Raw genomic sequence first — 12,972 nt, 5'->3', positions numbered from 1 at the left:
GACCATAAGATGCAATCCAGCGTGGCGTTACCTTTGTTTGCCAGCGAGGGGTCTTGTATGAGCAGCTGAGAGAGGTCAGGGACTCGAGCACCTGCAGCCGAGTAGATCCACTCCTTCTCTATGGGATCCAGCTATCATAGAGAGAGAGGAGAGTGAGGTCACACACACACACACACACACACACACACACACACACACACACACACACACACACACACACACACACACACACACACACACACACACACACACACAAACACACTACTGTCCACATCCTGTTGTGTGCTCTATAGATCGTGCTGAAGCCTATAATCCATTTCCTACAAATGAGTGAGTCCCAGCCAACTGACACAGAGAGGGAAACTCCCATGATGCACTGCACAGAGTCCAGCAGTTCATACTCTTACTTCTGCTGGTGGTTTAGAGCAGAGCTGGGACCACGTCATTGTTTTGAAAGTCATTTGTCACTCTCAAGTCTTAGCACTCAAAACCCAAGTCAAGAGAGACAAGTCTCAAGTCGTATACTTTGAGTTTAAAGTCCCAAGCAAGTCATATACGTCTGGTTTTTCACAGTTTTTGTACACAAACAAATGTATCTTTGGCATATTTTTTTTAACAAGCAGTCAGTAACTTAACGTTAGTTCTTATCGGTTCTTTCTGCAACTTGTTAGGTTAGGATGATGATTGGATTGGTCTAAACAACGTGGATTTGAGGAGATGTGGACTCAACTCCAAGTTAGGTCCCAAGTCATTCATATTATATTCCAAGTCAAGTTACAAGCCTTTTTTCATTCAAATTGTTTACGATTATCCGACTTTTGACTGGAGTTTGAGTCAAATCCACACCTCTGGTTAGAAAGGAAGGAGTAGGGACACCCCGGGAATTGTTGATTACCAGGACTAAACTTCAATGATCATCTTTAAAGCTTTTTCCTTTAACTTCTCTATCCATTTGTAACCTATTAGAAAACCCTTAAAAGAGGAAGGAAAGACTCACAGCGACAGCAGCCGATCCCCTACTGCCCCGTACTCTCTCGTCCTGCTCTGACCCCGACTGAAAGACAGAAAACACAGGACTGTTACTCAGGGGTGACGGGAAGTAGACTGTAAACATATCAGTCATAATGTCTATATCAGACATATTGGTCACACAGCATCGTCATAGGACACAAATACACACACTCTCCATCACTCCCAGACTGCGTGTGATGTTCCTCAGCTGACGAGACGCGACCAAAGGGTTGTCAGACAGATCGAGGGGTAACGAGGCAGCGAGACAAAGGTGCCGCTTTCACACATAAGGGATAATGAATAACAATCCAATTAACAATTAACCAAAAAAACAACACGCCAACAGCCAGGCCGCATCAACCATGTAAGTATCAAGGGGCCAAGTGAAAGGGAAGTATAGAAACAGCAGTGTAGTGTAGCGGTGTATAAAAGTGTCACTGGCTGATTTATGAGAGGGGGGTTATTATCCTTCTACTTGAAATTGTTCTCAGATCTTACGGAGACACGATGTTAAAACACTCGGGCCTTTCAAGTCTCTTGCCTCAAACTGTCACACGTCAGCGTGCTGAACATGGAAGTGGACGATTGTATTTATCCAGCCGACTCCACTCAGGCACAAGAACATTTTTTGGGGTTGAGAGAGACAGAAACAAAACACTGCTCAGCATGGAAAAGCTCTTTGATTTTTTTCATTAAGGATATTTTAGCGCTGCAACTATTATTTTCATTGTTGATTCGTCATTCATTATTTTTAGAATATTCCTCTGGTTTGAATTGGCAGAAAACACTGTAAATTACCCAATTCTCCATCGTTCAAGGTGACGCCTATAGGTTCTATTAATATTGATTTTAAACAGAGAAACCAACAAATGCAATGTAAATAAAACCAACGTATCGATTCATGTTGAACTGATTGGAACAGCCCTTTTTGTTTGTCTTGTATTGACCTGAGGAGAAGTGAAGTGAAACTGTATGTTTTATAGCCTAAACTCATTTGAAGAAAGTTTTTAATGTAAAGGGGGCATCAGATGGAGGCGTGTGGCGCGGTGGGCTAGTGCGTTGGTGTTCGGATCAGGGGAGCACAGGTTCAAACCCCACTGCAGTCAGCATGTCGTTGTGAGACACTTCACCCCTTGCTCCTGTGGGGATTGCCCACAGTATTGAGTATGTAAGTCGCTTTGGATAAAAGCGTCTAACAACATGTGTAAATATTCTGGAGCATATGATCAGCTGACCACCAGTAGAAAGTGGTCTCTCATGACATTTCACACGGAGGATTCTTCTTGTGTTTTTAAACAGAGTAAGATATATAACTACAGTTATAATGTTGGATATTTAAACAAGAGTCTGCGGCATCTCTCGCAACTTAGTGAGGCTGGACTGAGCTGAATGCTAACATCAATGCTAACAATGCTAAGCTAGGCTTTTCTTATATTGATGTCAATCTTGCATCGTCCACGCTATCGTTTCTCCTAAAGACACCAACACATTTCTGATAAGGGAAAGTTGTATATGAGCATGACACATGTTTTACTCCAAGATAGACTCTTTCTTTCTGGAGTAAAAATGATATAATGGAAAACTATTTAAAAATGTACTTTAAAATGTATTTTGCATGCAAGTACTGCAATTTATTTGTACTTAACTTACCGATATATTTACACTATCATTTTCTCTATTCCATCCCAGGTTCAGGTTATTTATTTGAACACAAACAACAGACACATCTCTAATTAAAAGGACTAGTAAAAGTACAAGTATACCCTGCTCAACCAAATCTCAAAATATTTCAAAAACGTTTTAAGAAGGAAAACACTAGTACAAACATGGCCATTTAAAATTCATAATTAAATCAATCAAAATAGGCATCTGTGTGCCGCTCCTATGATGTGTTAATGTGTGCAATAGCTGCTGGGATAAAACTGTTTTTATACCGCTTCGTTCTACGAAGGAAGAAGCTTGAATTCTGAGTGCAGAGGGTGGGAGACATCATCGTCTAATATGGAGCTGGATAACCGCTGTCACTGCCCTGAGGTACAGGGTCTCCAGGTTCAGCTGTGGCTCACCGATCAGTGCTGGACCCCTTTACGATCCGACAGGTCACCAACCATGACATTAGTGAAAAAGACAGAATTGACTCGATTAAAGCACTAAAATAGGACAGTTTCCTAAGACGCTGGTGCCCCCCTTTTGCACACAGCTTCACTCCAGAGAGTCCCTCCTGCATTTTGGAGCCTGATGTCATAAATCCCCTTCTCTTTTAAAGCCTCCAGCCTCAGGTGTGTGATTAGAATAGTTTATAAAAACCCGCCTGGTAGCTTGTGTAATATGAAGCAACTCTCCACACTGGGTGTCCCAAATATAAACTTCAATGGTGTGACTAATACCTTAAGCAAACGCACCTAATCTGAATACTGCTGCTGTATTACACTCCAACATATTCCGTCTGTCATCAAGGAGCGCCACATACCTTCCTCTGGGACGCATCTCAATGTCTTTAATGGACACAAATGATTATTATCTTTCTAATGAGTTCCAACATGTTGCTGGTTAACATAACAGAGAGATTCATTTAGATGCTGATTCTCCCCCAATGGGTCCTCCTCCCACTCAGCTCCACATACTGCAGGGTGCACATCTGGGGGATTTACTTAGCTCCCCCTGGTGGCTGAAGGAGGTGAAATGTTCCGTTTTTAATGTCAGTCCAGGTGGTGCTCTTCCTCTGAGCTTAAAACACATTTTAATGATATTTTTCGGAATTTAAATGAATTTAATTATGATAATGTTTAATTGCATTAGGTGCTAACCACTAAGATGAGATAAGATGTACTTTATTGATCCCAAATTGGGAAATGTTTGCGTTGCAGCAGCATAAAAAACAAGGCATTGAACACAAGTAGAAATTAAAAGTGTAGAAATAAACAATGCTAAAATAGAAACATCTCAAAATGGAAATAAAACAGTAGGCAAGTTGACCGTGAAGATAAACAAGGTATACACATCTGACAAACACAACGCTATTGAAGGGTGAACTTTCAGTTAACACAATATAAAGCAGGATATTATTTACTTTAAGTGTGTAAGGAATGGAATATTAAATTAAATGTGTGAGTTAAAGTCCACTTAGCTTACAGTTATAGTGCTAGTTCATCTCTTTCGACACAAAAAGGTTTCAATCAAAATGAGAAATTAAAACAGTGTTAATGGTTTAGTGCACATGTGTCAAACTCAAGGCCCGGGGGCCAAATCAGGCCCTTGGTGGATTTAATTTCGGCCCGCAGGATCATTTTTAATTACTATTAGATCTGGCCCGCCGGTATATTGCACGCACACCTTCACTCCATCCTGAGGGTCTCCTCAGCTCAGAGCCTGAGCCCAAACATCGATGAGCTTGCACCCAAGATGAGATGCCAAGTATCTGAGCTAGCATCACAGAGCAGCACACTGAGATAAAGGAGGGGAATAGTTTTTTGAAGCTGCTGTTGGCCTGTGGAGAAATGTAATCATGAGAAATGACTCTGCAGATAGAGCCATAAGAAATGAATGCAACTGATTATTTAATGTTGTTTTTATAGGCAACAATTTAAGCTTTGTTAGTTCCAGGTTTAATATGTGCAATAAGTTCATTTCAATACGTTTTGCACTAAACATTGAACCAGTCCGGCCCTCGACTAGCACCCACTTTTTTATTTTGGCCCACTGTGTATTTGAGTTTGACCCCCCTGTGTCTTCATAAACAGTTCAAACAGAGCTGCATAAAGTTATTTCCACCACAATATTTGAGGTCTATGTTTTGAAATATAAAGAGTATTATAATATATTGCATCAGGTGACTTCAACAGCTTGTCTATGTTTGACTGAGAATGACCAGACACTAAAACAGTGTGTTATTTGCTTTGTCATTGTTCCCTAAAATGATATCTTACCATATGTTGTGTAAATGTTCCTTTTGATATGAATGTAAAGTCCAACAGCTATTTTACCTGACATGTCTATAAACTATTTCACAGCTTTTCAGATCCGCCCTGAATGAAACTGTAACTAGTTGTGAAATATGATGATTAGAAAAGTAGGTCAGTTTATTGACCCCCACGTCCCTGTCAGATAACCTCAAATACTCCAAAAACAACTCCTCAAATATGTTCTTTTGAATGGAATTTGAAGTGGATGTTACTCAACACTATTATATCAAACTAAAAGTTGTTACAATATTAATTTAACACATCAGATTAGATAATTGAGTATCTTTAGGTCATTCTTTCCCCTTCTTTTAACCTGGTTCGGTCAATTCTCTATTCGTACTGTATCGTTATGACTGAGTGGCAGAAGATGGACATTGAAACCATATATGTATTACTTTGATCCTTATCTTTGACTGTTCTCTTGGCTTGTTAACTAGTTTCCACACTGCTATGACCCCCTCCACTCCACTAGGGGTCTCTACCTTTGAGTTCTGCTGCCTGGCTCTTGTTTGTGTTTCCGGTGATCAACCTGATGAGCCACACCTGGGCCGCCGGGCGCTCTCACTCTTCTGTTGGACACGGCCGCGTCTTTGTTTCTGCACATTTTCACACACGCAATCATTACCACATTTATTAGGTTCTTTGAAGACCTTTGGTTTTTGTGGGATTGTAAATAAATATGCTTTTGTTACACTTAACTTGTCTGGTCTCCCATCTTTGTTGCAGCCTATGAGCCGGGCCGTAACCCACGGGGGCTCGTCCAGCAGCTGTTGTTCAGGGAGGTGTATCTGTGCAGTCGGCTTTTCATGGCTCAAAGTTCACTGGTTATTGTGACATTAAATATACTTAAGATCAGCCACACAGTTATTTGGAATCATATGTGTGTATAATTAGGGATATTTATCTTTTACTAAATCATATTTGTTTGTGATTTTAAATCAACCGAGCTTCCTGTCAGTGTTTTAATAGTTTAAAGTTTGGCATAAAAACGTTGCAAAACTGATTCTAAATAAGACGTCTTGAACACAGCACGCATGCAATGTGTTGTTACAAGTTCTGTGTGTATAAGGCAACTAAAACAACTCCTACTTGTTGTCTTTAAATCTGTCATTCACAATGATAGCTTTGGTGGCTATTTAATTGTAGATGTGAGCGCAAAATGGTGATCTTTAACTTTTTGTGCATGAACTATTTGACTCACCTCTACAGCTCAGAGTCATATCTGCCTTTTTCCAGCTGCTAAAGTATTTCATAGCTTCGGACTCAAACCAAATACAACATCCACTCCTACAGTCATCGGTAATGTAAGCAAGGATAAGCTCAATTCCAGCATTGCCAAATCGTCACCTTTGACCCCGAATCTTTGTCCAGCTCATCGTCCTCGTTGGAGGGTTCCTGGATTTGGATAACAGGAAGTTGCAGAACTGCGTGCTGCATGGAGGCTGTTCCTGTCTGCTGTTCCAACACAAGAACAGACTTTACTTTAGCTGACACTTTGCCGGCACCATCTGGGTGTGGATACATGTTGATGTAATGCCTGTTTGAGCAAATAATGTGTCAGGACATTAAAACAGCTGCACAAAATACATCTTTCAAACCTATGATTAAATGCTCAAGTTTACAGCAGGGACAATATGTAGAAGTACTACCAGAGGATTATGGTGCATTAAACCGCCCTTTCTAGGGTTTTGTCTCACAAGTGCTTCTGTGCATTAGTTTGAAACAGCTCTGCCCTTTATGTAAAGACATAAGCTCTCTGACCGTCCCGTGCTTTCATGGCTAACTTAGATACGTACCAGTGTTCCTCTGTGAACCAGACACAAGGCAGTGTAGAGGAAAGGCAGAGGACACTAACAACGATGGCCTTGTTTAGCAATAAATGCGTCTTTCACAAGAAGAGTGCTGGGCTGATAGCAGATTTAGCTATTAGTATTTGAGCCCCAATTGGTGTTTGTGATTCAAGGTTCAAGGCTTTTATTGTCATGTGTTCATAGCAACAGTTATGACATATATATATTGATATATATGAGTTGCAAACAGATGAATGTTATGGTTGTTCTTTCATAAGTGCAGGTGTTTAACAGTCTTATGGCCGGTGGGATGAAGCTGTCCCTTATCATCCAGTGTGTTTAGAGATATAGAAGAATAGAAGCTGGTTTTAAAGTCACCTCTGCAGCCTCGTCCTGCTCTCCACACAGCATGGGCTCGTCCCGCGGGTCCTTCTGTTGATGAGAAGAAGTGGAGGGGTCCGAGGCGTCCCACTGAGCAGCAGCCGGAGCGCGGGCCGGACTCGAACCTCTCTGAGCGTCTCCGTCCGTCCCGTGAAGTCTGGCGTCTCGATCCTGCAGCATCTGCCTGTACTTCTTCTTTAGGACGAGATACTTCTCACCCTGAGACAAACAGGCAAGGACAATATGTATTTGAAAAGTTACTAAAAGTTCACAGTGAAGAAACATTAATGTTGGTTTAACTGGCTTATTGACTATATGACTTCAGTAATCGAACAATATCCACATAAGCATATATTATGTTTATTCGTCAATGACAGGAAAGAATAAGATGTATTTTAAAGAATTTCTAAGGAGGTGATGGAACTTTCTTGGAGGAAAAACGTCATAAAGAAACTGCCGTACTTCACATCTGTACAGCTTGAGGGACCACATCTACGTCAGGGTATTTTAACTGCACGTAAATTGTGGATAAATGTTTCATTGATTTGGTTAATACGTCAGCAAAATAGTTTCAAGGAAACTGAAAACTGCAGCTGCACTTCCTCTGGGGAAACCAGTGGGTACAAAGAGTTTCTTTTTAAAAACAAAGATTGGAGAACTCCTTGTTAAGTCATGATGGTTTAACAGGAACCTCGTAATAGCAGCAAACATGTTTATGCCACGGTGTTGACATAGTAACACAGAATGCACGGGAGCAGGGCTCTTTCCACAAAAGTTCATAGTATTGAAACAGTTCACTCACATTCTCTGACTTCACCGCAGCGATTCGGTCGATGATGAGCTTGAATTCCTCTCTGTATTTAGCTGCAGGGAAACATGTCTGAGGTTAAAACTACATTGTAAATATAGCTTTCCCACAACAAACAATGTCAAATAAGGGGGGAAATATTGCACAGACTCAGCTCTTGTTGTTTTATTTGGGAAACAGAAATAGACTGCAATAAAAAGAGCTCGAATTAAGTTTGATTTACACACGGAGTATTTCCAGATGCAGCTAGATTGTAATGGTGTTTGTTTACGATCGATCTGTGAGCTACTGTCTGCCGGAGTTGCTGAGTTGTGTTTCTGAGAGGAAGGAGGTCAATAAACATCCAGCTGACCAAGCCAAAAGCAGCTCACATTGCAGAGAGATGTTTGCCGCAGTTAGAGCACTGCGAGGAGAACAAACATGTCCCTCCCAGAGGTCCAAACAGATCCCAGTGCATCCCTAAAGGCTAGAACCTGAGTCCCTTAAACATACAGTGAGTCTCTCCTGTGGGAACCAACTACAGCTGACAGATCCCCACAGATAACGCTATCTCCCTTTGTCTTCAGCAGTGAACAGATATGTGCACAGTGTGTGAAGCAGCCAGGTCGGCAACACAAGGAATGTCTCCAGGCGAAGGTATGCCATTCATGCAGAGGTGAACATGGGCATGCGGCTCGGGGACAATTGAAGTGTTTCCTTTTCCTGATGTGGACGGAAAGAACATTTGTAGTGAGACAGTTGACTCGCCTCAACAACAGGAAATCCAAAGGAAGCGACCACTTACATTTGTCTCAACAACAGAATTCCTAGCTAACCAAAGTGAGAAACACGCTAGTTATTTATTAGCCAAAGGTCTCCACAAACAAGCACAGTTACCCCCTCCTCCACCCCCTCCTGTGCAGCTACACTGCCCCAGTTTTCCGATCTGATGAAAAAGCAACCCCATTAGAGCTCTACATCCACCCATGCATGTGGACTTAATTATGATTAAAACACTATCCTCACAATTACCACATGTAAATCTGCAACCACATGCTACGACAGACTTCAAATGTCTGGGAAGCACTTTTGTAATTGGACCGAGCCGTCAGATGGCCGCTCTCTAAACCTCTGTCAACAACTGCAGTGCTGACATGGCATCTGGACAGAACATGCTGCTGCAGCAACACAAGGTCACTTTGGATAATCATTTAGGGAGGTTGGAAAACCGTCTGTATGTGCCAAAGGTAAAGGTACAGCTAAATGGATAATGATTCAGTACATGATGTTATTTGTCTTGTTGGCTAAATATATTGTGCCATTAAACAGCAGTCATTAATAGGTTGTGTGTGCTTTCTCTTTTAGGGGTTCATACCACTAGCTAAAACGTATGCAAGCTGATAGAACAGCACTGCAATCAGTCATGTCCATCTCACAGGACTATGTCACATTTGAAGGAATAATTGACAAGATCTACCTCAAACAAAATGCAAAATGTATAAGCGGTGAAAAAGCAATATTGCTCATGCGGCCTTACTTGTAGGGCTGCTTAATTAATCGTATTTTAATCGCAATTACGATTTTAGCTTGCAACGATTATGAAAACAACATAATTGAAATAAAAGTTTATTTTTTTTTTTTTTTTTTCAGTTGAATTATACTTAAAGTTCAGGGTAATCAACTGTTAAATACATACTGTTCAAACGTTTTTTTTCAATAAATGGATGTTTTCAAAGTAAATGGATAATCATTTTTAATAATCGTGATATCAATTATTGAGATTATGATTTTTGCCATGATCGAGCAGCCCTACTTACTTGGTCTGGTGTCACCAATAGCTTGTGGTAGCTAACATTAGCAAACGTTAGCTACTACAGTGTGTTTATGTTTTGATTTACTTTTGTGATAAAATCGTTATCTGTGACATGTTTAAATATAGAGTGAGTTGGCCAGCTACTTGTATTATAGATTCATCTGATGGTTGTTCTAGTAATTGATTTATTGAGATTGTACAGTGCAGCATACAACATAAGAAAACAGTAAAAGAATGTTCATCCACTTAAAAAGTCTGGTTTTGTTTTCACCCAAAACCAAAACGGTATTATAATGTGATAACAAGAAAATCATCAAATTCTCACATTTGAGAACATGTATCCATCAAAGTTACAGCTTTCTTGCTTTAAAAATGTCTGAATCATTGAATCAATTATCACAATAGCTGCCAATTGATTTTCTGTCCATCCATTAATTGATGAATTGACGGCTTTGCGGCTTTTGCTTACCACCACAAGTGATACAAGTTCACTCTTACACATAGACACACAGCTAAAAACAATGACAACAAAGACTATGTGAGTCAGTAACACAAACTCTCTCTAGTGTATTAGCTGAGCAATACTGCGTTGTATTGCTTTTTAATTCCACTTTCCATTTGTACCAGGCACATTCTGTTATTTCTTCTTTTAATAGATGGTGGGATGGACCTGATGTTCTTCAGGGCTATTAAACTGCATTAGCTGGCTGTGTGTACACACAACATTTTTTGTAAGGAACCAAAAAAAAGGAAATGTTGCTTTAGGCCAAAGCAGTGATTCATAACAGTTGCATAAGCATGTGTAGACCCACACAAAGTGGTGGTGGAGAGCAGCAGAGAGCCACTCAGCAAATATAACTGAGATCATCTCTACAATTGTGGAGAAACGCGAATTTATCATTATTAATCATTTAGCTGAGTGACAACAGCTGGGCCTTCACATGACACTGCATGGTGTCATACAGTGTATGTGATGGAGACAGAGGTGGGAGAAGTACTCAGATCGTGTACTTAAAGTGGACCTATCATGCTATATTTGAAACATATATTGTAGGGCCATACCTATATAAAACATGTCTGTAAAGTCTTTTTCTCAAAATACCAAACAGATCATGCATTTTAGCCGTGCCTCATTTCGCTCTATTTGCTCTTTTCCAGCCCTGTTTTTGCAAGGGCTGATTCTGCTTGTGTGGCAGACTACAGCGCCACTTACAGGCCTGGCATATGTACTACAGCGTCTCCAGCGCTTTCGAGCGGTCTCTCATTCCCCTGATAGGTGGAGAGTTGCCCATATAGGCGGAGCACCCCTTTTCTGACGTCATAAAAATTCAAATAATAATCAGCCCGTTGCAGCCCCGTTTTGAGAGATTTGGGTATGGAGGAAAAGAGAGAGGGTTGTGTTTCCTGACACTTGGTGAGTTCCCTGACACACCGGGGACACATATTCATGTATAAAAGACGTACACAAGTGCATTTTGCATGTTAGGTCCCCTTTAAGTAAAAGTAGAAGTATCAGAGTGAAGGAATACTCTGTTACAAGAAGTCCTGCAATCAAAATGTTACTCAAGTAAAAGTAAAAAAGTAGTAGTGTCAAAATATACTCAAAGTACCAAAAGTAAAAGTAGTCATGGTGCAGATTGGTCCATTTCAGAATAATATATATGATATGTTTTATAATGATCATGAAAGTGTTCTCAAAGCTGGTAAAGGTGCAGCTAGTTTTAATAGCTTTGTATACTGCAGGGTAGCTTGTGAATTTACTCCAGGTGGAACTAAAGTCTGATTTAACACTTGATTATATTTCAAATACTTTATCAAAATCTGCAAAGTAACTAAAGGTATTAAATACATCAGTGGAGTAAAAGTATTTACCTCTGAATTGAAGTGGGAGAGAAGTACAAAGTGGCAAAACATTGAAATACTCAAGTAAAGTACCAGTCTCTCAGTATTGAACAGTACTTGAGTAAATGTACCTAGTTACTTTCCTCCTCTGGATGGTTTTGTGTTCAGGCAGCTCAGCCCGAGGGAGGAAATGACACAATCCTGCTGAAGCTGTTAGAGGGGCTTTTAATGCAAACCAGATGTGTGCTTTACAACAGAGGAACAATGAAAAGACATAAAACCAACACGTGTAAGCAGACTAATGGAGGCTGCGTTTAAATAAATCGCTCATCAATGAATTAAAGAGGTGTGTGTCATCTCACAGTACCGATAACACTGACACCGCGCTGCAGCACCACGTTTCCCTCTTTTTACGGTTATTATTTAATCTTTCTGAATCCATGAGACAATAACTCGCTACTTACCACGCAGCTGCACGTCACTGTGGCCAATAAAGGGCTTAAATGTCTTCAGAATATCTGCATTTTTCACCCTGCTTGAGATGCCTCCGGTGGAGTAGAAATAATCCAGCAGCGACTCTTCACTCACTCCACTCATCTTTACTTATCTCTGTAGCGGATGAGTTTCTGTTTTAAATTGAGTGCTTTCTCTTTAGACTTGGGTTTTTTTCACTCCATAATGATGAGTCCTGTTGGCTAATTTGTTGTAGTACATATCTAAAGTTCACTCCACCCAAACGAGCTGACCGTTGCCTCGCCTCCTCCTGTTAACCCTTTAAAGACTCCACTTTATTCTCACACTTCACCCTCAGCGTTGGTTAAGTCTTTGTTTGTTTCCCGCTCTCGGTTAACAACACTTAAGCATTAAACTGTGCACGTTATATGCGTACTCCTTTGGCTTTTTGTAGGTGATCGTGAAAGTCTCATAATTATTATACACTATTAAAAAAAACATTATTTTGTGGTAGGCTAGTTAGCTACACGTATTTATACAGTTAACTTCTCAAAATGTAAATGTAACACTAGACGTATAGAAATGGTCTGATACAAGTGAAAGGACAGCTGCATACACATACATATACAAGTATTTAGTATTATTTAAAGCATCAATGATGGGTTTTTATTAAATATACAGTTTATTGGTGATACAGGTGATAGTGAACGTCTCATAATGATACACCATTCAAAAATAGCTATTTTGTGGTAGGCTAGTTAGCATAGGCTACAGTTATCTTCTCAAAAATGTAGGCTATGCAATGGTTAAACAATTAAGGACTACTCACATTTTTGTATTAAGAAAAACTAACTACAGTATAGACATGGTCTGCTACAAGTAAAAGGACAGCTGCATTCAAAAAATATATAAAAGTATTTGCTATTTAAAGTA

The 12,972-nt window shown here is 40.2% G+C and overlaps 1 protein-coding gene across 1 annotated transcript in view; it reads right to left on the bottom strand.

The window, feature by feature from the left end:
• The window catches only part of LOC117547441, a 35,949-nt gene extending 23,573 nt beyond the window's left edge, over positions 1–12,376 (bottom strand). The window contains exons 1-6 of the mRNA XM_034218197.1: positions 12,051–12,376; positions 7,947–8,008; positions 7,142–7,363; positions 6,321–6,428; positions 977–1,054; positions 32–131 (exon numbers count right to left, since the gene is read on the bottom strand). Of these exons, the coding sequence (XP_034074088.1) occupies positions 32–131; positions 977–1,054; positions 6,321–6,428; positions 7,142–7,363; positions 7,947–8,008; positions 12,051–12,183 (703 nt within the window). The 5' untranslated portion in view covers positions 12,184–12,376. The remainder of the gene's footprint in view (positions 1–31; positions 132–976; positions 1,055–6,320; positions 6,429–7,141; positions 7,364–7,946; positions 8,009–12,050) is intronic.
• Between the last annotated feature and the right edge of the window lie 596 nt (positions 12,377–12,972).

Source organism: Gymnodraco acuticeps, unplaced genomic scaffold, assembly GCF_902827175.1.
Source record: "Gymnodraco acuticeps unplaced genomic scaffold, fGymAcu1.1, whole genome shotgun sequence".
Classification (NCBI taxonomy): domain Eukaryota; kingdom Metazoa; phylum Chordata; class Actinopteri; order Perciformes; family Bathydraconidae; genus Gymnodraco; species Gymnodraco acuticeps.
This window is presented reverse-complemented; position numbering and strand designations above follow the sequence as displayed.